Source organism: Mustela nigripes, chromosome 6, assembly GCF_022355385.1.
Source record: "Mustela nigripes isolate SB6536 chromosome 6, MUSNIG.SB6536, whole genome shotgun sequence".
Taxonomy (NCBI): domain Eukaryota; kingdom Metazoa; phylum Chordata; class Mammalia; order Carnivora; family Mustelidae; genus Mustela; species Mustela nigripes.
Genome location: NC_081562.1, coordinates 31,348,846 through 31,370,826, shown reverse-complemented (window position 1 = coordinate 31,370,826; position 21,981 = coordinate 31,348,846). Strand labels below are relative to the sequence as shown.

General features: G+C 35.7%; 1 protein-coding gene across 2 annotated transcripts in view; it reads right to left on the bottom strand.

Moving 5' to 3' along the window:
* C6H12orf50 (chromosome 6 C12orf50 homolog) overlaps positions 1 to 21,981 on the bottom strand; it is a 34,139-nt gene that overhangs the window by 7,573 nt on the left and 4,585 nt on the right. For both annotated transcript variants that reach the window (XM_059404665.1, XM_059404666.1), the window contains 5 exons: positions 4,960 to 5,118; positions 4,439 to 4,516; positions 4,243 to 4,356; positions 2,231 to 2,341; positions 962 to 1,069 (listed from right to left, as the gene is read on the bottom strand). In XM_059404665.1, the coding sequence (XP_059260648.1) occupies positions 962 to 1,069; positions 2,231 to 2,341; positions 4,243 to 4,356; positions 4,439 to 4,516; positions 4,960 to 5,118 (570 nt within the window). The remainder of the gene's footprint in view (positions 1 to 961; positions 1,070 to 2,230; positions 2,342 to 4,242; positions 4,357 to 4,438; positions 4,517 to 4,959; positions 5,119 to 21,981) is intronic.

Genomic DNA, 21,981 nt, shown 5'->3' with positions numbered 1-21,981 from the left:
TACAATGATGGAAATTATCTCAGTTTGTACTGTACAAAATGATAGCCGCTAGTCTCATGTGGATATTGAACACTTGAAACATGGCTAATGCAACTGAAGAGCTGATTTTTTTTAGTTTTATTTCATCTTAGTTTAAATTTAAACAGCCAAATGAGAATTGTAGTAACTGTTACTGTTGTAATAAGACTTTTGTTGGTTTTTTGGTTTTTGTTTTTTTGATAGATTGGGCAAAGTTATTCCATCTCTGAGAGCAAGGAAAAGAGACTTACATGTCATTTCCCATTGATCATAAATGCCTTAACCTATTCTCAAGAACATTTATTTAACGGTGGGGAAAATGGTAGCTGAAATTAGTTAGTATTTGGATGGAGAATATGTAAAGCCCTCTAATTACAGGACAGCTATACAGTTAGTCTGAGAGAACTGCCTAGCAGAGAGGTACCAACCAAGGGATTCTAAGAATGGTGTAAGGGGAATCTAAAACTGTAAAGGATGGATTTTGTTATCATATCTCTTGATTATTCACAGACTTGTAATAATTATAAAATGGGGAGGTCATAGACATCATGAGATTAATACTCTTCACAGTCTTCACAAACAAATCTCCCTAAGAAAATTCAATCACACTGAGAATTTGGTTGGAAAAAGAAACTAAAGAGGACTTGGTTTTACTGTTTAACAGAACCAGTAACAGTAGAGATAGCAAGACTCCTAGAAATTACGGAGTTCAACAGGCCAGTATTTTAGATAAGGAAACTGAAACTAAGAGATGGTCTCAGGGTCAAACAATAAGGGACAGACCAGGACTAAAACCTTAGAGTTTTTGACTCCTGTTCACTGTATTCAATGCATATTTTTATTTATTATCTCACCTCTTCTATTGGTTTCTACAAGTGTCCAGTTTTGTATTTAACATACCTCCAAATTATGAATGGATTAAAATTATAGGATGATTCATTACCTTTATTATTTGAACATTTTGATATGGTGATTTCCTTCTCTTCTGTTAAAGCTTCATTTTCATCCACTCCAAGAAATATGATCCTCTGTGGAACATAACAGTCACCTCCTATGACAATACCTTATGGTCAGTGGCCATGGTGGCAGAAAGTTCTACAGAACTATCATCCAACACAAGATTATCCTTTTCTACAGTACACCTTTTTCCTGGTTTTATTTAAATACTTCTCAGTGATAACCACACACATCACCACACATATCACATGTACTTAGAGTATGTATGCTTACATAGAGATAACTCCAAAGAAATTCACATAGTCAACACAATTTTCCTTTAACATATATAAATCTTTACTTCTATCCTTTACCATCCTTCAGAGTTACTCAGAGTTAGTATAGTTTAGTCTTCAGTATAACATCTTCAGATATAGGAGAGCAATTTTTATGCTCCTAAAAGTTCTTCTCTTTTCCAAGATAAATATCCACAATTGCTTTTTATACTACTTGTATATGTAATTTCCAGATTCCTCATCATACAAGTTACCCTAACATAAAATATGTTTCAAGTAACCTTCTTTTAAAATGACACACTCATGTGGACTACCATTACAGAAATCAGTAGAACTAGTATAATAATAGTTAACATTTATAGAGCATTTTCTGTATGTCAGACACTACTGAGAACTTTAAATGACTTACCACATTTAATTATCTTCCTATACTACTCCTGATAATTCAGTGTGAGTTTACCTGAGTTCTTGGTAACTGACACCCAGTACTGAATCATTTTTAAACCATGTGGCCAACAAAAAACACTTATTTTTCTCTTCACAATCTGTATCATGTCAAGCCTTTCCCAACTTGAAGAAACTCTACCATTAATGTCTTGAACTTAAATGCAAGATTTTATGTGTATCACAGTTTGAGTTTCCCTTGTTAAAATTTGGCTCTTTCATCCAGCATATTAATGTCCAGTCATCTATAAATTCTATAAAAATGTCTCCATTCATCCACTCATTTGATTGTTTAAACATAAAATCATTTATTCTACAAATATTCACAGAGTGCACATAACATGTCTGACATTCTCCTATAGTGATTCATCTACAGCAACCGATTACCTACAATTCCAGGCCTCAAGTTCCTTACCCAAAACCAACAATAAAAATGTCCAAAATATTTTGAAAAAATGAAATTAGTTATGAGAGGAAATTCAGACTCATTTATTATATGGCGATACGTTCAGAATCAACCAGGAATAACAACTCACCTCCATTTTCAAAAGTGGCAATGTCAGTCCTTGGTTTCCTATCCAATGATGCTTTTATCTCACCTTGCCTTTCAAATAGGCTAAATTTTGTTGGAACTGTAAGACCATCCCCTAAATTTTTTTTTTAAATTAGCAAAAGAAAAAGAAAAGAAAATTACCCAGGAGCCATAGGCACTTATATAAGTCTAAAGTAGAATTCATGATGATAGTATAAAGTCAAAAATTAATATAAGTATTATTTGCATAGTTATATGATGAACTGTAAACTTATAGGAATTTAAAATAAATTTTGTAATTATCAAGAAAATAACAAACAAGCAAGTTTACTTACCTATGTGGATTATTTATTAAATGGCAATTTAAAAATTTAAATAATCTAACATTATTATGTATGTATAATATATTTAACTTATTTCATGTGTTCTTCATATAATGAATTTTATATTTCTTTTGATTGTATCTATCATGATCAAATTGAGTGATAAGTATGAGTCTACCACTGACAAATGATAATTATACTGTCAGAATTAAATAATTCTTAGTGTTTTTCCTATACATCTCTAGATAATTTTCTTCTAAAATAAACTATTAAAAGCAGAATAAGAGAGAGATGATAATCTAATGTACCATATGATACTATATTGAATTCTAAATCAGGAAAAAGTTCATTTCGCCGTAAAGGACACTGATGGTACTGCTGGTGAAATTTATTTCAAAAAATCCTGTAAATAATATGGTATAGTGGTAATTTCCTGATTCTGATATTTATACCAATATGAGAGTTATGTAGGGGCATCATATCTGCAACTTACTCTTGCACAAAGTGTTTAGAAAAAAACATAGTGTGTATATTTAGAGAAAGAAAGAGTGAAAAATTGAATGTGTGAAATACTAACATTTGGGGAAAGCTGGTGAAGGCTATCATGAATTAACTGAAATTATTTAAAAACAAAAGACTTTTAAAACCAAAATATAAAGTGAAAGCACGTGTAATTATCTTTCTAATCTACCCTTTTTATATTTCTTGCTAACTTGTTTTGTTTTCTTTTGTCCTTGTCTAGTTAATGTGGGCAGTGTGCCCTTCTCTAGCTAGGGTGCCCACCTCTCAGCTGTCTTGCCAGTCATTCCAACATCTCATGGTCTGTTGCTGCCACCTACCGCCATATCTTTAAATAGTTTGCCACATATGTACTTGAAGGGCAGGCATTTTACTCTTGATCCTCTACTTCATTATACCCTCATCTTGATGTTGGGAGATTCCCCCAACTATCTTTTTTTATTATTATTATTTTTAGGGAGAGAAAAGGATTCAAATCTCCTCCTGCAGCAAAACTTTTCAGCTCATCCTAGTGGCAAGACAGCTGTATAAACTTGTGGCATCCATGGATTTTCACTGAGTTTCTGGTTTTATATCCAGAAAATAGTGTATTTATCCTGACTTCAAGGGCAGATTGTTTACCAACATTAAAATAAGATTCACCAAAACACAAGACCCGTGAAAGGCCCAGCCTTGGAATCATCCACCTGCATTGCTTCAGAAATTGCCTGGTATACAAAAGGTACTCATTTAATGAACAAATGTATCCTTGTTCTGCCACTAACATCATTCTCCGATCTCCCTTTTGTCCTTCCAGGGCTAGGTTGTCCTTTCTATTCACAGAGAAAAATATGCACCTATTTCACAGGGAGATTTATTTGCAAAGAAAAATAATGGTAGAAGCAAGTTATTTACAGAATGACTTGAGTGGTCAGGGCGGGGTCGGGGGAGAAGTGCCACCATGCGCCTATGAAGCTTATTTGTTCTTTAGCTCCATGAGGAAAGCTTAATTACATTAACTGCAGCTTTTCTTATTAAATATAGGTCATCTGATGAAAGCACTTCCTCCTCATTCTCAATTCTGATGTATTATTTATCATTTAACTCTAGTTACATCTTACTAAATAATTCACAGCCTATCATACCAACTATCTCTTAACACAGCACCTTGAAGTGCTGTCTTTTCACTCCTTACCTTCTTGCAATTCACTGCCATTTTCCAAAGGCTTTTCTATTTCTTTGTCTGCTGTAGAGGCTATGCTTTTTGATGATGAAATATCTGGAGGAGTATGGAATCTGTAGTATTCACCTAATCTCCCATTAGAAAAGTAGGAGGTTAGTGTGTTTGTCATATCAAGCATTTAAAAACCCACAAATGTTTGATTTCTTACCAGATTTGTAACACATCTCCTTTATTGCTCTTTTTTCTTCAATCTCTTCAGGAGTCTTTGTCCATAAACTGGAAGCATCTATAGGATATATATTTTTTTAAGTAAGTTGTCCAAAGACAAATAATATGAAAATATATAAATCAGAATGAAAAACCCCAGACATTGTTCACATGGATTTTTTTTTTAATTTTTAAAATCAATAATTTGCATACTGGTAAATGTCTCGAGTTACTATATTTCATGTATTAGAAAAATCAGTTTAAGTAACTGTACAAATTTAAATGAAATGTATCTCCCAGCCATCATCCAACAAAAACCCTCTAATCCAAATGATCATAAGCATGTGTAGACATAGAGCAAATTAGAACATAATGAATTGAATATAATTAATAATATTCAATCTATTTTCTTACCAAAATCTACCTAACATATTGTGTTATGAACCTCTCACAGTTAAAAAAAAAAAAAAAAAAGTAGGACTTTTGAGTGTGCATTGTAAATCTGAGAAAAACCTTACTAACCATTTTGTTCATCTCCTTCCTCCTCTTCGTCCTCAAAGTTAGTTTTTAAAACTAGAGGATGGTGAATGGGTCGTGATATATTCTCCTGAGGTTTCAGGGGTTCCTGACTCTGGGTCAGGGGTGGAATTCCTTCCTGACTCTCTTTCTGTGGTGTGATACCTACAGAGGAAATGCAAAATTTCAGTCTTTTTAAGATACGTTTTATGTGCATGTTCAGTGATCAACAGTGTCCTCCTAATTTACTGCACATTTTATTAAAAGGTGTCTCATCTTATTTCTGGAAAGGTTATTAATCTAATAAATATCAACATTCTGCCTGGAAGGTGCAGAAAATGTACTAATTCATAGATTTTTAGATAGGAATTATAACCATGACTTGACATATCACAATTTTGGTATAAATGCGAAGTGACCATAAGTATTACTGTATTCTTACATTGATTGTACCTATGGAATGAGAGTTAATTAATCACTTTACAAATTAACAAAGACAAATTCAAATAAGGCATAGCTTATAATGGCAAAGTATATATGCCCAAAAGAGGAAAACATCCAATGGTTCTAGTTTTGTCAGGCTGCATGATTACTTGGAAGTGAGAAAGAACGATACTTTCAGATTTCTCTGTTGGCTGCACATTGGTTAAACTGTCCAAAGCTCTGGGTCATATTTAAATGTCCTGTAACTTTAAAACTAGAAAGCAATTAATAGAAAAATTTAGCGAACACATGAATCTTCTATTATCACTAATTCGATCCCCTTTGTTTTCTAAATGAGTAGTTACCAAATTTGGCTAATTATCAGAATCAACTAAAGAAATTATTCAAGACAGGGGCACCCGGGTGGGTCAGTAAGTTCAGCATCTGCCACTGGACCAGGTCGTGATCCCAGAGTCCTGTGATCAAGCCCTACATCAGGCTCCCTGGTGAGCGGGGAGCTTGCTTCTCCCTCTTTCTCTGCCCTTATCCTCCCATCGTGATCTCACTCTTTCTCAGATAAATAAATAAAATCTTCAAAAAAAGAAATTTAAAACATCTTTTGGGTCTCTGCTTTCTGCACTTAGATTTAGCAGGTCTGGATTAAAGCCTGAAAATCTAATTACATTTTTAAATTTAAAAAAAAAAATTTTTTAACTCTTTATTTATCAGACAAGAGATCACAAGTAGGCAGAGAGAGAGAGAGGAGGAAGCAGGCTCCCTGCCGAGCAGAGAGCCCGATGCGGGTCTTGATCCCAGCACCCTGAGGCCATGACCCAAGCTGAAGGCAGAGGCTCAACCCACTGAACCACCCAGGCGCCCTAATTGCATTTTTTAAAAGTCTCAGGTAATTATGAAATCAGCCCCATTTGGAAACCACTACCCCAAATGAATGATCATCTAACTAGGGCCCTGGGTTATAGGAAATCTTTAGGTGTGCCATTCCAATAATTTGAAACCAATGAATCCTATTCCAGAAACTTAATTTCCACATTTATTTTTCCCCTAAAGCTGGTTAGCCTAAGAACAGGCTTGAGTTCGCAATAGCCTTCTCTCCACTTTGTATAATAAAGGCCCTTCATTCATGCGAGAATATACTAGAATACACTGCCCAAAAGACAAATCCTCCTTTATCGATGAACCAAACTACCTCAAACCTGTAGGGCTTTCTCCTTCACCTTAATTTGTACACATTTCTACCAGGAGAAAATCATGATGTGGTAGGCAGAATAATGCCCCCCTAAGGATGCCCATGTCCTAAATCCCCAGAACCTATGTATATGTTATATGGGAAAGAGGAATTAAGGCTGCAGGTGGAATTAAGACATAATCAGCTGACCTTAAAAATGGCAGATTGTTTGTTCTCAATTATCCAGGTGGGCCCAAGGTAATCAAAAGGGTCTTTACTAATGGAAGAGAGATGCAGAGGAAGAGAGCCAGGAAAGTGGTGTGACCGTGGAAGCTCTGTCAAGTGATGCAGTGTCAGGATTTTGAAGATGGAGGAGGGAGGATATGAACCACGGAATACGGAAAGCCTCGAGCAACTGGAAAAGGCAAGGGAAAGGATTCTCTCCCAGAGTCTTCAGAAGAAATGCTGCCTTGGAGACAGCTTAATTTTAACCCAGAGACGTCTGCTTGAAATTTCTAAACTACAGCTATGAAATAACAAATGAGTTGTTAAAGCCACTTGGTCACTGGTAATTTGTTATCGCAGTAACAGAAAATGAATACACAAGGTATTAGAAAAAGTGCTATTGGGGTCCATGTTGGAACATTCTAAATTCAAATGCATAGTAGAGTATGTAGTACTGAAGAAATTTGGTTGAAAATTTTTGCTTCTTCCACTTCTGAACTATTGGTAAAGAATATATAAATCTCAAGGGGGAAGTCTCTTGCCATCAATGGAAGGAGCGCACTACTAAAAACTCAAAAGGAAAAACATGCCTTTAAATAAAGCTTTTTAGCCATTCTCGGTATATATTCTCAAGATTTGTCATTAGTTGCAAAAATAAGCTGAACATTCAAGAGTAAATTTTGGAGTCACATTTTTAGAAGTTTCCTTGAGGTATAATTCGTATGCCATGTATTTACCACATGAATATAATACAATTCAGTAGTTTTTAGTATTTTCACAGTTATGCAACCATTGCCATAATCAATTTTAGGACATTTGATCACTCCGAAGAAGAGCCCCATTCCCATTAGCAGTCTTCCAAATATCCCTAATCTTACACAATCACTGATATACTTTGTCTCTATGGATTTGCTATAAGTGGAATCATACAATATGTGTTTGGTCTTTTGTACTTGTCATCTTCCACTTACCATAGGGTTTTCAAGGTTTATCCATGCTGTCACCTATAACAATACTTTATTCCTTTTTTTAATCCAAACAATAATCCATTGTCCAGATATACCACAATATTTTATCCACTCATCAGAGGATGGATACAAGTTTCTACTCTCTATTTCATTAATTTCTGCTTTAATATTTATTATTTTCTTCCTTCTGTGTGTTTTAGGTTTACTTTGGTCTTTTTCCAGTGTCTTAAAGTATAAAGTTAGATTAACTTGAGACCATATTTTTAAAAATAGGTATTATAATTATAAAATTTCTTCTCGATACGGTTTTACTTGAATCCCATGAGTTTTAGTACACTGTTCCTTCATTTTCATTCATCTCAAAGCATTGGCTAATCTTCCTTATAATTTCTTGGTTGGTTATAGATATATTGTTTAATTTCTACATATTTGTGGATTTCCCATTATTTTTTTCTCTTAGTGATTTCTATTTCCATTAGGTTTGGAGAACATGCATTGTATGATTTTTATAATTCCAAATTTATTAAAGCTTATTTTATGGCCTAATATATAGTTTATCCTGGATACTGTTCCATTTGCACTTGAGAAATAAGTGTATTCTGTTATTGTTGCAAGGAATAATATATAGAAGTCTGTTTGGTTGTGTTATTTTATAGTTGCTCAAGTCTTCTGTTTCCTTATAGTTTGTAATTGTTTGCATAGGGTACTTTTTTCATTCTTCGCTTTCAACTTATTTGTTTATTTAAATCTAAAGTGTATCTTCTATAGATAACATATAGTTGAATCCTCGTTTTTAATCTGGTAATGTCTGCCTTTTTATTGTATTTTGATCAAATCACATTCAATGTTATTATTGATATAGTTGGATTTTTATCGGTCATTTTACTTGCTGAATTCTTTTTTGTTCCTCTATATTTTTTAGTGTAACATTTTAATTATTTTTATGATTTTTCCACATTTTTAAAGGTATCTTCTGGGGAGTTGCTCTAGGACTTACCATGTAGTTCCTAACTTTGCAAAATATACTTCAGATTTATATTATCTAATTCCTGCTAGAGATAATAAGGTTATTCCTATCTAGCTCTATTCCTTCTTCCACCCCTCCCAATTTGTGCTGCTGCTGTTCTATCTATGTGTGTTACAAACCCAAAAATACATTGTTATATTACTTTAATTTTGTGTTTTCTAAAGGAGTTGAGAGAAGGAAGAGAAAATGTGTATCTATAGGGTTTGTTATATTAACCTTCTTATTTATCATTCTTGATTCTATTCATTTATTCCTTTGGATTTGAGTCACCACCTGGTATCATGTCCATACCATAATATAGGCTTGCTCTCAGATGCCTCCTTTAGATGCCTCCTTTCTAAAATTTAGAAATGTAATATATTTGGCAATAAGAGCATAAATGTTACAGACTCAAAAATACAATTATATACAAATACAAGTATATATGTTTTTTTTTTTTCCTTTCAGTACTTTGAATATGTCCTCCTACTGCCTTCTGGATTACAACATGTCTGAGAAATCAGCTGTTAATCTTGCTGAGGTTCCTTTATATGTGACTAATCATGTTTATTTTGTTCTTTTCCAAAACTTGCTTTTGTTTTGGGCATTTAACCCTTTAACTATGATGTGTCTGGATGCAGATATCCTTGGACTTATCCTACTTAGAATTTGTTGTTTCTTGAACATGTAGATAATATTTCTCATCGAATTTAGGGAATTTTCAACCATTATTTCTGTTTTCTCTCTTTTTCAGACTGTATAATCTCTATTCTATTTTTAAAGTTTGCTTATTCTTTTGTCATCCCAAACCTGTTGAGCCCTCTAATATTTTTTTCAGTTATTATACTGTTCAGTTTGTATCTACTTATTAATATTCTCTATTTATTGAGACATGGTCATTATACCTACCTTAATACCAAGCATGGTTTTCTGTATGTCTTCAAACATACTATAACTGCTTAAATTATGTTTGCTAGCTCTAGCACCCAAGCCATCTCAAGGCATTTTGTTACCTACATTTATTTCTTGTGTATGGGTTACACTTTCTTGCTTCTTTGTATGTCTCATAAATTCCTGTTCATTTTTTTTTTAACTGGACAGTTTGGACAATGTATTGTAGCAACTCTGGATCTTGATTTCTTACCCCTAGCCTCAGGATTTTTGTTGTTTGATCTTTAATATTTTAATGACTTGGTTGAACTATTTTTAAAAAATCTCTTTTCCTCCCACAGTTTGCAGCACCTGATGTCACTCCTCAGAGGATGCAGGCTGGATAAATCCATGGATGACAATGGGACCACCAGTACTCTCATTGTCTCATTCCCTGGTTTCTCTGTTAAGCTATCTACCTCTGTTGGTTTCACTCCCAGCTGTCAGACTCCATTACTTGCGGGTTGATTCCTCTGTTGTTTCCATCAGTCCACTGGGGCATAAACTGCTTCACCATTTGATTCAGTTCAGTTCTGATCACTTTGCAGAGGTAGTCTTTGAGGCCAATCTTTCAAGTATGTTCCAATCTCAGGACAGCTCTTCTTAACTCTTCCCTTGGTTGTATTTGGTCAACTCTTATCTGGTCTATCGTTTAGCTTGTTGCTCTCATGGAGCTACCAGTCTCTTCATCATTGCTTACCCCCAAACTCTCCACTGTTTTCTAGAATGCCATGATAAACTTCCCCATACTCTGTTCTGTTCCAGATAAATTCAGATCACTTTTGGAGAGCTTCAGAGTTCTCTGCCCCTACAGCTTATCTCTCTTGCTCAAGCAAAACCTCAGTGCCATTATTGGGAACAGGGACAGTCACTCACTTCTCTTGGAGTGATACCTCTGCTTTATAAGCAGGCACTGGGCAGGGTTGGTAACCTCTGATATTTATGGTTTGCCCCTTTCTGGCAGTTGGGCTTGTTATTCTCTGCCTGCTACCTCTGTAATGGAACTTCTGCTCTATGAGTAGCCCTGGATAGAAGACCCAGAACTCTTAGCCTCTCTTGCCTGAAAAATACAGTTCTTCAACATGAAGCTGTAAGTGCTAGCTGCCCACTCCTCCCAGGAAGATACCATAGTCCCCAGTAGGGAGGTGGAGGTAGAGTGCACCCTGTGTTCTTGGCTCAACCCACATAGAGTAGAACTTCTTTCACACTATACCGGGGGTGGGAGAGGAGTGGGTGGTGACTCGAATACCACAGATGGGCTGTTCTTTTTTTGTTTTTTAAAATAAGATTTTTGTGAGAGCACAAGTAGAGGGAGCAACCAGCAGGAGGAGAAGCAGGATCCCCACTGAGCAGGGAGCTCAATGTGAGACTCAATCCCAAGATTCCAGGATTATGCCTTAAACTGAAGGCAGACACTTAACTGACTTAGCCACCTAGGCATCCCAAGATTTGTTGTTCTAACTGATATTTAATAGATTCTCCTTTCTTTCTTTCTTTCTTTCTTTCCTTTCTTTCTCTTTTTATTTCTTAGTGTGTGAGAGAGAGAAACCACGCTCAAGTCTGGGGGGTGGGGCAGAGGAGAGGGAGAGAGAAAATCTTAAGTAGGCTCCACACTGTCGGCGCTGTATATGGAGCCTGATGTGGGACTCAGTTTCATGACCCTGAGATCATGACCTGAGACAAAATCAACAGTTGGATGCTTAACTGAATAAGCCACCCCGGTGCCCTGAATAGATTTTTTTAAATAAATTCTTGCTTTGTGCCCTTAGGACAATTTCCAGACACTTTACTTTTTGTTTAATATATAACTTGCATCAACTATTATTGTTTAACTGAGGAGTATATCTGTGAAACTCCTTATGATACATTTTTGAACATCAACCTACAATCACAATTTTTTAAATTCAGGTGTAATTATTTACAGGACTGCCAAATTATTCATGCTATCTTAGATAAAATCCATGCATAAAAAATATTTTGAAATTATTTTCTTCCAATTGAGTGTTATTCCATCAGGTAGTTAAAACCCATTTTATCAAATAATGTTGTGAAATGTTATTAAAATCAGGCCTTACTTTATTTCAGCTTATAAAATATTAACTATCTCCTCACTCTCTTAGAAAAGTTAGGATAATATGCTAGTTCTCGATATTACTTTTAGCTATATGCCTTTCTGTTTCATAAACAGATGGGAATAATTTTGATCATTAGTTCATTAATAGATACCTTTCCAATAAAAGTCTACTCTTATGTGCAGTAATTATTTATCAGTGGCATAATTATGTTGTTTTAATAAATTATGTATTAATAATAACTGTAATAATAACAATCCTAAGGAAATATGTTTTAAAATGTGTTAGTGACTATGAGATTTCATAGTGTGGAGCCTCTGTCATAGAAAATAAAACAAAAATTTATATTTCAACTTATATGTACATTTTTATTATACTTAAATGTGATAGGTGGATCAATAAACTCAAGCTTATTTTAGGATAAGCTTGTGCAAGAGTAGGGGTGCCTGGGTGGCTCAGTTGCCAAAGCATCAGACTTTGGCTCAGCTCATGATCTTGGGTGATGGCACGTACCCCCATGTCAGGCTCCCCAGTCAGAGGAGAGTCTGCTTCTCCTTCTCCCTCTGCCCCATCCACCACTCATGCACTTGTGTTCCCTCTCTCAAAGGAATGGACGAAGTCTTAAAAAAATTGTGAAGGAAGAAAATGAAAATAGTAGTTTTAAGAAAAGGAAAGTTTTCTTTTAATTTTTAAAGAAACGTTTAAAGTATTTATTACCCTTTGAAAACTGTCAAATATAACACATGTACAGAAGTGTGCACAAATCATAAAATATGCAATGTAATAAACATCACAAAGTCAATACTTATGTCAAGAAGTAAATAGTCCCTGTCTTCAGCACTTTATATCACTTTCCTTCTCCATTGCCCACAATAAGTATCTTCATCCTGATTTCTAATAATCACTTTGTCGTTTTTCTTAGAGTTTCACTACTAGGGCTGCATCTCTAAAACTAAAGCTTAATTTTGCTTATTTTTTAAAGATTTATTTATTTAATTAATTTTTTTTGACAGAGAGAGAGAGATCACAGGTAGGCAGAAAGACAGGCGGGGGCGGGGGAAGCAGGCTCCCCGCTGAGCAGAGAGCCTGATGTGGGACTCAATCCCAGGACCCTGAGATCAAGACCTGAGCTGAAGGCAGAGACTTAACCCACTGAGCCACCCAGGTGCCCCTAATTTGGCTTATTTTTGAACATTTTATAAATGGAATCAGGAGTATGTGTTCTTTTTTCTGTCTTCCATCTTGCAACATGTTAATTCTGAGATGCATCCTTGCTTGTGTATTTTTTATTCATTTATTTTCATTACTTTATAGTATCCATTGAATGAATGTGCCACAATTTATTTATATATCATGCTATTATTGAACATATAGGTTATTTCAAGCCTTTGGACATTACCAAAAAAAGGTGCCGTGAACATTCTTTTACATGTTTCCAGGTACACATGGGAATGAATTTTTCTAGGATATATGCTTAAAAAACGGAGTTGGTTGGCCTAAATTATGTCTAACTTTTTCTTGATGAGATCACACTAGACTGTTTTTCCAAGTGCCTGTTTCAGTTTAAACTACCTGCAGTGCCCAAGAAATTCCTAATACCCTTTGTTTTACCAACAGTGGGTAGATTTAAACTTTTTGCCAAGATAATGGGTGTGCTTGGTATCTCAAAGTGACTTCCTTTTGCATTTCCTTGATTACTAATAAATTGATCACATTTTCATTTGGTGGGTGACATTTGGATTTCTTATTTTTCAAAATCTTGTTTACGCTTTCTCGACATGTCCTGGCACAGTGGCTCTCAACCAGAGATGATTTTACTCCTTTCCCCTAGGAAACATTTGGCAATGGCTGGGTGTATTTTTTGTTGTCACAATTAGGAAGATGCTGTTGCCGTCTCAAGGGTAAGAGCCAAAAATGCTTCTGAACCTCCTATAACGCGTAGGATAGTCCCCATCGACGCTCCTAACACCACCTCACCGCCACCACCGCAAAGAACTATCCAGCCTGATTGCCGATAATGCCTAAACAGAGAAACCGGTTTCATTAGGTTCTCCAGATTCTCTGTCTTTTGATTTTTCTTCAAATATTGAATTCAAGTCTTTGTTGCAGTCATGTAACAACAGATGCTGCAGATATTTCCTTCCCTTCTATGGCTTTTCATTCTTCAGTGGTGTTTTTGGTGAATACAAATTTTTATTTTAATGTATCCAAATTTATACACCATTTCTTTAATAGTTAATACTCTTTGCGTCCTTATTGCCTTCTGAAACCTTTAAAGATTGACCTTTTATATTTTGGCTTATAATTTACCTAGAATTGATTTTTATCTTTGGTGTCAGAGGAATTCATTCTCCCCTCATTAACTGAAAAGATCATCCTTTTTACCTATTGATCTGAGCTGTTATAAATCAGGTATCCATCTCTGCAGGGATCTCCAGCTTCTCACTCTATTCCATTTGTTAATTTGGCTAGCCCTTGGTGAATAGGACACTCTTCTAATCTCTACCACTCTGTAGGCCCTGATATCTGGTTAAACAAGTGCTATCATTTTCTTGTTCTTCAAGCAGACTTGACTGTTCTTGGTTCTTCGAATTTCTACATAAATTTTAAGACCCATATGAATTTGGATTGAGATCATTTTTAAATTTTAAAAAACATATGATGAGTATCAAATCATATGGCAATTAAATTTTAATTGCGAGGTGTCAGTATTGATAAAATGTTGGAACTTTTGCAACTATTTAAATTTATGATGAGTCTAATCAAAAGTGTTTTAAGGAGGGGCGCCTGGGCGGTTCAGTGGGTTAAGCCTCTGCCTCCGGCTCAGGTCGTGATCTCAGGGTCCTGGGATTGAGCCCTGCATCGGGCTCTCTGCTCAGCAGGGAGCCTGCTTCCTCCTATCTCTCTGCCTGCCTCTCTGCCTACCTTTGATCTCTGTCTGTCAAATAAATAAATAAAAATTTTTTTTAAAAATGTGTTTTAAGGAATAGTTCATCAAAAATAAAGATCAAAGTTCATTATACCTTTCCATTGAGGGTATTAAAATATACCTCAGAAGAAGAAAGTTACAGTATAGGAAAACAGCATATTTAGTGATCAGAAACTATCCAGTTAAAATATGGAACAAATAAATCAGGTGAATTTCCTGGTAATCAAGCAATGCAAAAAAAAACAAAAACAAAAACAAAAAAACTTCATTTAGACAGTTAAATTCACCTTCTCTAATATGGTTAAAACAATGGTGTGCTAAGAGTTTTGATACTTATAGTTATACCTTTGCTGTTTTACTATAACTTTCCCATGGGATTTGCATTTCAAGGAAGTACTGTAATGTATTTTCTATGAATTTATAGAAATAGATCATTTTGGTCACCTTGATTTTTCTACCCAAAGCATAGTTCCATGCCATTAAGACCAATTTTGGTGTGATCAGATATATTTCATCTAACACTTTGGAAAAAGATTTTTTTTAATATTATGTAGTAACATCAGTGTCTTTGTTTGCTGCATAGTCATTTCTTCCCTCATTTGAGGAAAGAACATTCGTTTTCCTTTGGGAAAATTTTCCACATCTTCCGTCCATTTAATTTGAGTGATGATGACATCCTAGACCTCAGGATTAGCTATTCCCTTGGCCTGAACCACTCCTAGGATATGAATATGTTTCCCGCGTCATTAGATGAGGTTCAGTGTTAAGGCTTTAGCTTGAAAAAGATTTCTTTCTTTAGAGGTTAATTTAAAATGATGATGATGATGATGAAGATGATGATGATGAGACTACTGAGTGCTTACTCTTCAAAAGGTATTCTGGCCAATATCTAAACTATTCGATATTAATACATCAAATTTCCAAAACAACCTCATGACATAGTTATTACTGTCTCTATTATACAGATGAAAAAACTGGGCCACAGAGGTATTACGTTGCCTAAGGTTATTGGGAAGTTATTGGCAAACTGAGATTTTAACCCAGTCTGACTCAGAGTTCTCCATCCTTGCTTATTCTGCCTCCAAGATCCAGATGTGAGCTTCTGGGGCAACTCCCACGTATGAATGGCAAGAAGTGCAGAGCCAAGAGTTGGTGAAGGAAGCCCTGGATCCAGCGGGGGTTGAGGTCAGCTCTGGGCTTATGTCTTCAGTTACATGAGCTAATAATTTCCAGTTTTCCCTTAAATCCAATTGAGGTGGGTCTGTCTTCTTAAAATCAGAGGTGTGCTGGAGTGGGCTCAGATCAGCAAATGAGAACCAGTTGCTATTTTGCAAGCCTATTGATGTTACATTGGTAACTCAAAATCATTCATGGTAGGAATGTTTGCTCTCTGGAAGTTGGAAAATCCTGCTTTTTGTTTTGTTTTTGTTTTTGATTTGGTGAGGTGGGGACAGGGAGGGGAACAAGTTTCTTAACTGTTAACAGGACATCATTACTTTTCAACCAAGAGAGTCTTGTTTATTCCATATGATATACTGCCTTGGTATGTCCAGACATTTCTAGAATAAACACTATAGTCTTTGCTTAGTCAATTTTCCAAAAAAAAAAATCCAGTTCTTTTCACTTAGGTGACATGCATGTCATCACCATAATGCACTACTCCCTGCTATAAATCCTTTCCTAACTAAAACACAAATGCACAGGCAAAACATGGAGGTTATAAGAATCTTCTGATTGAATAATTTAGCTATTTTTAACCAAATAAGTTGTTTTTATTCACGTTCTTTGGGAATCGGGTACTATTCTTCCCTTTGCTTGAAAGAGTAAAACTGGTGATTATTTTTGTATGATTCACAGAGCAAAGGCTCCTCACCAATTCTTTTTCTTCACTTTTCACTAATTCTTTGGGAACACCCTCATGCAATAGTTTGATTAGGACATTAAGAACACCTGCATACATTTTACAATATATTGTAGTGTTCTTGCCAAAAACGTTTAATCTAAAACTGATTAACAGAAAACAAATGAACATTAATTTCAATTTAAAGGGTATTCTGCAAAGCAACTAGACCAAACTCTTTAAAATGTCAAAAATATGAAAGAAAAAAAAAACAAAGAAATGTAGATATTAAAGAGATATGACAACTAAGCAATAAATGATGCTTAATTGGATCCTGGATTGAAAAAAAACAAAACAAATAGTTATAAGGCTATGCTCTTCAACCCGTAGTTCTGAAAACACATTGTTGTGACAGCTTGTTAGAAATGTAGAAACTTAAGCCCCAGCCTGGACATACTGAATCAAACTGCAGTTTCACTGGATCTCTGAGTAATTTCTGTGAATATTAAATTTTGAGAAGCCCTACTATAATAAACATTTTTGGAAAAGTACAAACTGTAGATTGACTATCAGACACTAGTATCATTCCTCCTATATATGATAGTTGTATATAGAGTATTTATGCAGGAGATAATTTTGGAAGATATATACAGAAGTATTCAGGGATGAAATGTCTAATAGTTGCACCTAACACTTGAATGGTTCCAAAAAAGGGGGATAAGCATGTATTGGTACAGTATATGCATGTACGTAATACAATACTTACATATATGTAACAACAATAGAGGGAAAAGAGAAAGAGAAAGTAATTTGACAAAATTTTTATTTGTGCATCTGGTTAAGAGCACAGGGATGGGTGTTCTTTGAACTATTCTTGCAACTTTTCTTTTAAAATTTTTTGAAATAAAATGTTGCAGTAAAAAAAGTACACTGAAGGCTGGCTTAACACTGATTGGTTTAATTGGTGGTCTGGGTGGTGACTGAGAACTTTTTTTGGTTGTTTTTATTGTTAATTTTTGGTTGTTACTGTTTTTTTAAGCTCCCACAGTAATTATAATTGAAAGTCAGAGCTGAGGACCTCCAGATAAGGTGAACATCAGATGATGGTACCTCAGCTTCTGGGCTTCAGATGACTAAAAAGAAGAGGTTCCACTGTGTGGCCACAAATTAGTGGAGAAAAGAAGAGAAAGAGGAAACCTTATTTATGGAAATACACATAACTCAGAAATGCTAGAAGTCCACTGTTTACTACAAATTAAAGGAGGAAAAAAAGGGGTTTTCTATTAAATGCAAAGGATTTTAATAGCTTTAAAAAGAAGGCTGCAGGGTAGGGTAATAGAATTAGCCTCTCAAAAGGAAGAAGCCAGATGAGGAGGTCTTACGGTTGAGTCCATTAAAATGGCCAAAAGAAATGACATATTCTTGAAATGCTATAGAGAGTCTTGGAGTCAGACAGAATTGTGTTTGAATTCAAGTACAGTGCCTCAGATACTTAGCTTCTCTAGGCCTCAATTTTCCCATCTGTAATGGGGATGCTAATAATATCTATTTGGCAGGTTTTTGTGGGGAGGCATGCAAAGTGCCCAACATAGTGCTGCCACAAGGAAATATAAGAAATTATTTGAAAGTACTGAATATGAGATTTTTCTTGTTTCTTGTAACCTTACTTCATTTTTTATTAAATCATAAAATTTTAGTTTATACAATCCTCAAGTCTGTGGAGGTCTCAGACCCAAATGAAACTAACAAATGTTAGGTGTAGAGAACTGACATTTCAGTACTTGCCTCTATTTTGTTGTACTGTTAGAAGCACTTTGGACCAAAGATGCAAACAGATACAGTGTCTAGTCAGAATAAACATCCCAACATCATCACTGTGTGGCTTATGGCATTTTCTCTACTCACCCCCCTCTCCCCAAAAAAGGAAAGAATTGAGCTGAACAGGTTTTTCCTCCCTCTTATAACCATTAACAATTATTTTCCACCACCCCCCCACAAAAAAAATTAGTCTATTTTACCAACTCAAATATTCAGATGAAGTGTTTATTAAACTACTTAGGAACCATCTAGTAAGCAGTGGTTTGCCAAGACTTAGAATAAAAAGATCATGTACATATATCTATTCAGGCTAGATTTTCTAAAGTGAGCTGATCTAAAGTTCATTTCAACTGGCCAGATAGTCCGCTATCCAAGGTACCTTAAGACACTGACTTAGAAAAAAAATAAGAATCAAATTATTCTGTTCAGTTTTTCATTATAGAATAATATGGTAATTAGGCAAGAAGGTGAGAATGTGCTTCAGTGTTTGAGCAACTGTGTTTTGAATAAAGTCATTAACAAAACTTCAGACGTTTCACCACAAACAAGAGTTTGTCTGAATACACTAACCTCTCACATATACCATGAAAGAATGAATACATACCTACCATGCTTGCAAAGAAAATATAAAATGTACTCAGAGATGTCCACCAAATATCAACTGAATTATGTTTTCTTAGCGTTATCTTTTGGTTTTGCAGTTATTTACTTTTAAACTTGAGCATGGTAACCAGAGGGATTAAGCTTCTTTTTTAAATGACTGGTTTAGCAATATTTAAATGAAGTCTCTTTCAAAAGATTCCAAAACCTCTTTTAATTTGCAAGCAGATTAAAGTTTAAATTGCAGGAAGACTAACTGGCAGTTTTATATTCTCAGACAAAAAAATGTAGAACTCTTGATAATTGCACTTAGTGCTTAAAGAAGACACACAATGTTAAATCGACTATTGAAAAATTGCTTTTGGCAAGCACCTCATTCTGGGAGAGCACAGCTGGTGACTTAGATAGCATTGCCATGGCTCCGATTCACGATGGGTCTCAATTCCTCGAGCAGAAGCCCTAGAAATTCTTACAGGTTGTATATTTAAATGTCTCAATTTTATTTTATTTTAACCTAAGGGACAAAATTATATATGAATTCCACAGTGCTATATGTGAATTGGTACTTCTATTTTGCTATCAAAAAGCTGTCATAACTCCACTTTGACTTTATCAATTCCATGCACTTACTGAAACATAAAAAGGTTGATTTTAATAAAGGTACAACCTTATAATGCAATCTTCATTTAAGGGGAGAAGATTTATGGGTCCTAGTTTGGGTTAATGTGAATCTTGGTAGATAGGTACTCCTGGAAATACTGTAGGAAAGATCAGGTCTACAAAAGATCAAATTATACTTTCTGAGGTGTTGAGATAATTTTTCGAAATGAACAGATGATACAGCAGTTCAATACATAATTTGAACAAGCTCATTAATTCCCTGCCGTCTGGAAGCTGAATCCTTTTTCCTAGAGCACAGAAATGTGCCTGGACAGAAGGAAAAAAGTTACTTGTTTTTATTCCATACTGCTCAGGACTTCTCAGGGTGGAATTGGCTACTAGTGAAAGATAATATTATGTTACTACTCTAGCTGTTTGGGATTCATCAGTGAACAAAATAAAGATTGGATATGAGATATGAGATTACCAAGGGAGTAGATAGAGAGGAAAAGAGAACAAAAGACTAACTCCTAGGACATTCCACATGTAGGAAGTTGAGTAAAAAACAAGGAAGAGTGAAAATAGAGCGCCAGTCAAAAAAAAAAAAAAAAGTATGGTGTCCTAGAATTTAGGTCCAGGGGGTGAGGGATTGTGAAAAGATGGTACAATTAATGAATTGGAGATCCCAGTGGATTTGAAGCTTTGTTTACGTCAGGATTCTGGAAAGATTGAAATAGAAAAATAGGTCATAAGATTAAATGCATGTAATTGAGATCCTGGGGTGGGGATGGTAATTAGCACTTTGATATGACTAAGAAGGAGTGACTGAGATGGTGAAGATAAGATCAGTGAAGGAATTGCGTTCAAGTAACTGAGGCTAACGTGATGGGCATGTCATATATTTATATATTGAAATCACCAAGAATTGACACAGGAGTACTGTTAGAGGGCAATGAGCCAGGAGTTCAGACTTCTGAAAAACCAGAAGGGACCCAGATGGAAGTAAACAGAGGCAAACAAACAAACAAACAAAAAACAAACCCAGCAACACTGAGGGGTGATGATTATATATATATATATATGTATATATATATATATATATTTTTTATATAATATTTTGGATATTTTGGCATTAGATGCAGGCTAAATGGTTTTAGGGAGAAGAGAAAGAACATGAAAAAGGCCATGAGGATCAAGGGAACCTTCTACCTCCCCTCCAGGTCAAATGCTACTTGGGAACTGGAAGTAAAAACAGCCACCATTTGGAGAGTGTTGCAGGAGAAGTAGGATCCTTAGAAGGAAATTGCGCTTCCATTAGGTGTGGATATGAAGGGAATGTTCATTGAGGAATTTGAAAAAGAACCCTGCTGATAATGGAAGGTAGGGGAGGGGTGAGATGAAAGGGAACCAAATAAGGATAGGAGTGAGTGATTTGAGAGATGGGGTTTCTGGTATTCACTGATGTGAAATTCTAGAAAATACACATATAGGGTCTCTGCCTCCAGTTCCTGGCACAGAGCTCCTAAAAGCCTTGTAATTTCCTAAATAACAAGAGTACCAGGGCAACTTTTGTTCTAATATTTGTTTTTAACCTTCGTTCCTGACCTAGAACTCAGATCTCAGAATTTCCTGGGTGATTGGAGTGTCCTTTGTTCTAATGAGGTGACTCTGGGTGGGCTCTCGGTAATGGTCTGCAGAAAAATCAAGCCATGATTAGAAGCTTGGAAATTTCAGCACCTTTCTCCCTTGCTCCAGGAAGGGGAGAGGGCTGGATATTGAGTTAATAATCAATTATGTCTCCATAAAGATTCCAAAAGTATGAGATTAGGAGAGCTTCCAAATTGGTGAACACATACATCCACATACCCAGCTCCACAACAGAGCTCCTGTGCTCTGGATCCTTCTAGACCTTGTTTTATGTACCTCTTCATCTGGCTGTTAATCTGCATCTTTTATGATATCCTGTGTTATATAATAAACTGGTAAATGTAACTAACTGTTTCCCCAAGTTCGATGAGCTATTCTAGCAAATGATAGAATCTGAGGAGGGAGATCATGGGAACCTCCAATTAGTAGCCAGTTAGAAGTTTGAGTAGCCCCCTCGACCCCTCTTACAATGGAAGTACAGTGCGTAGGGTTTGGTCCCAGGGCTTGGATCTAATCTTGACCCTATGAGAGAGAGGAAAGCTTATTCTAAGAATCAGGCTCAGCCTTGACACCTGTTGAAGAAATTAAGACTTCCAGAAAAGGGGCACCTGGGTGGCTCAGTGGGTTGGGCCTCTGCCTTCGGCTCGAGTCATGATCTCAGGGTCCTGGGATTAAGTCCCACATCGGGTTCTCTGCTCAGCGGGGGGCCTGCTTCTCCCTCTCTCTCTGCCTGTCTCTCTACCTGCTTGTGATCGATTGATCTCTCTCTCTCTGTCAAATAAAT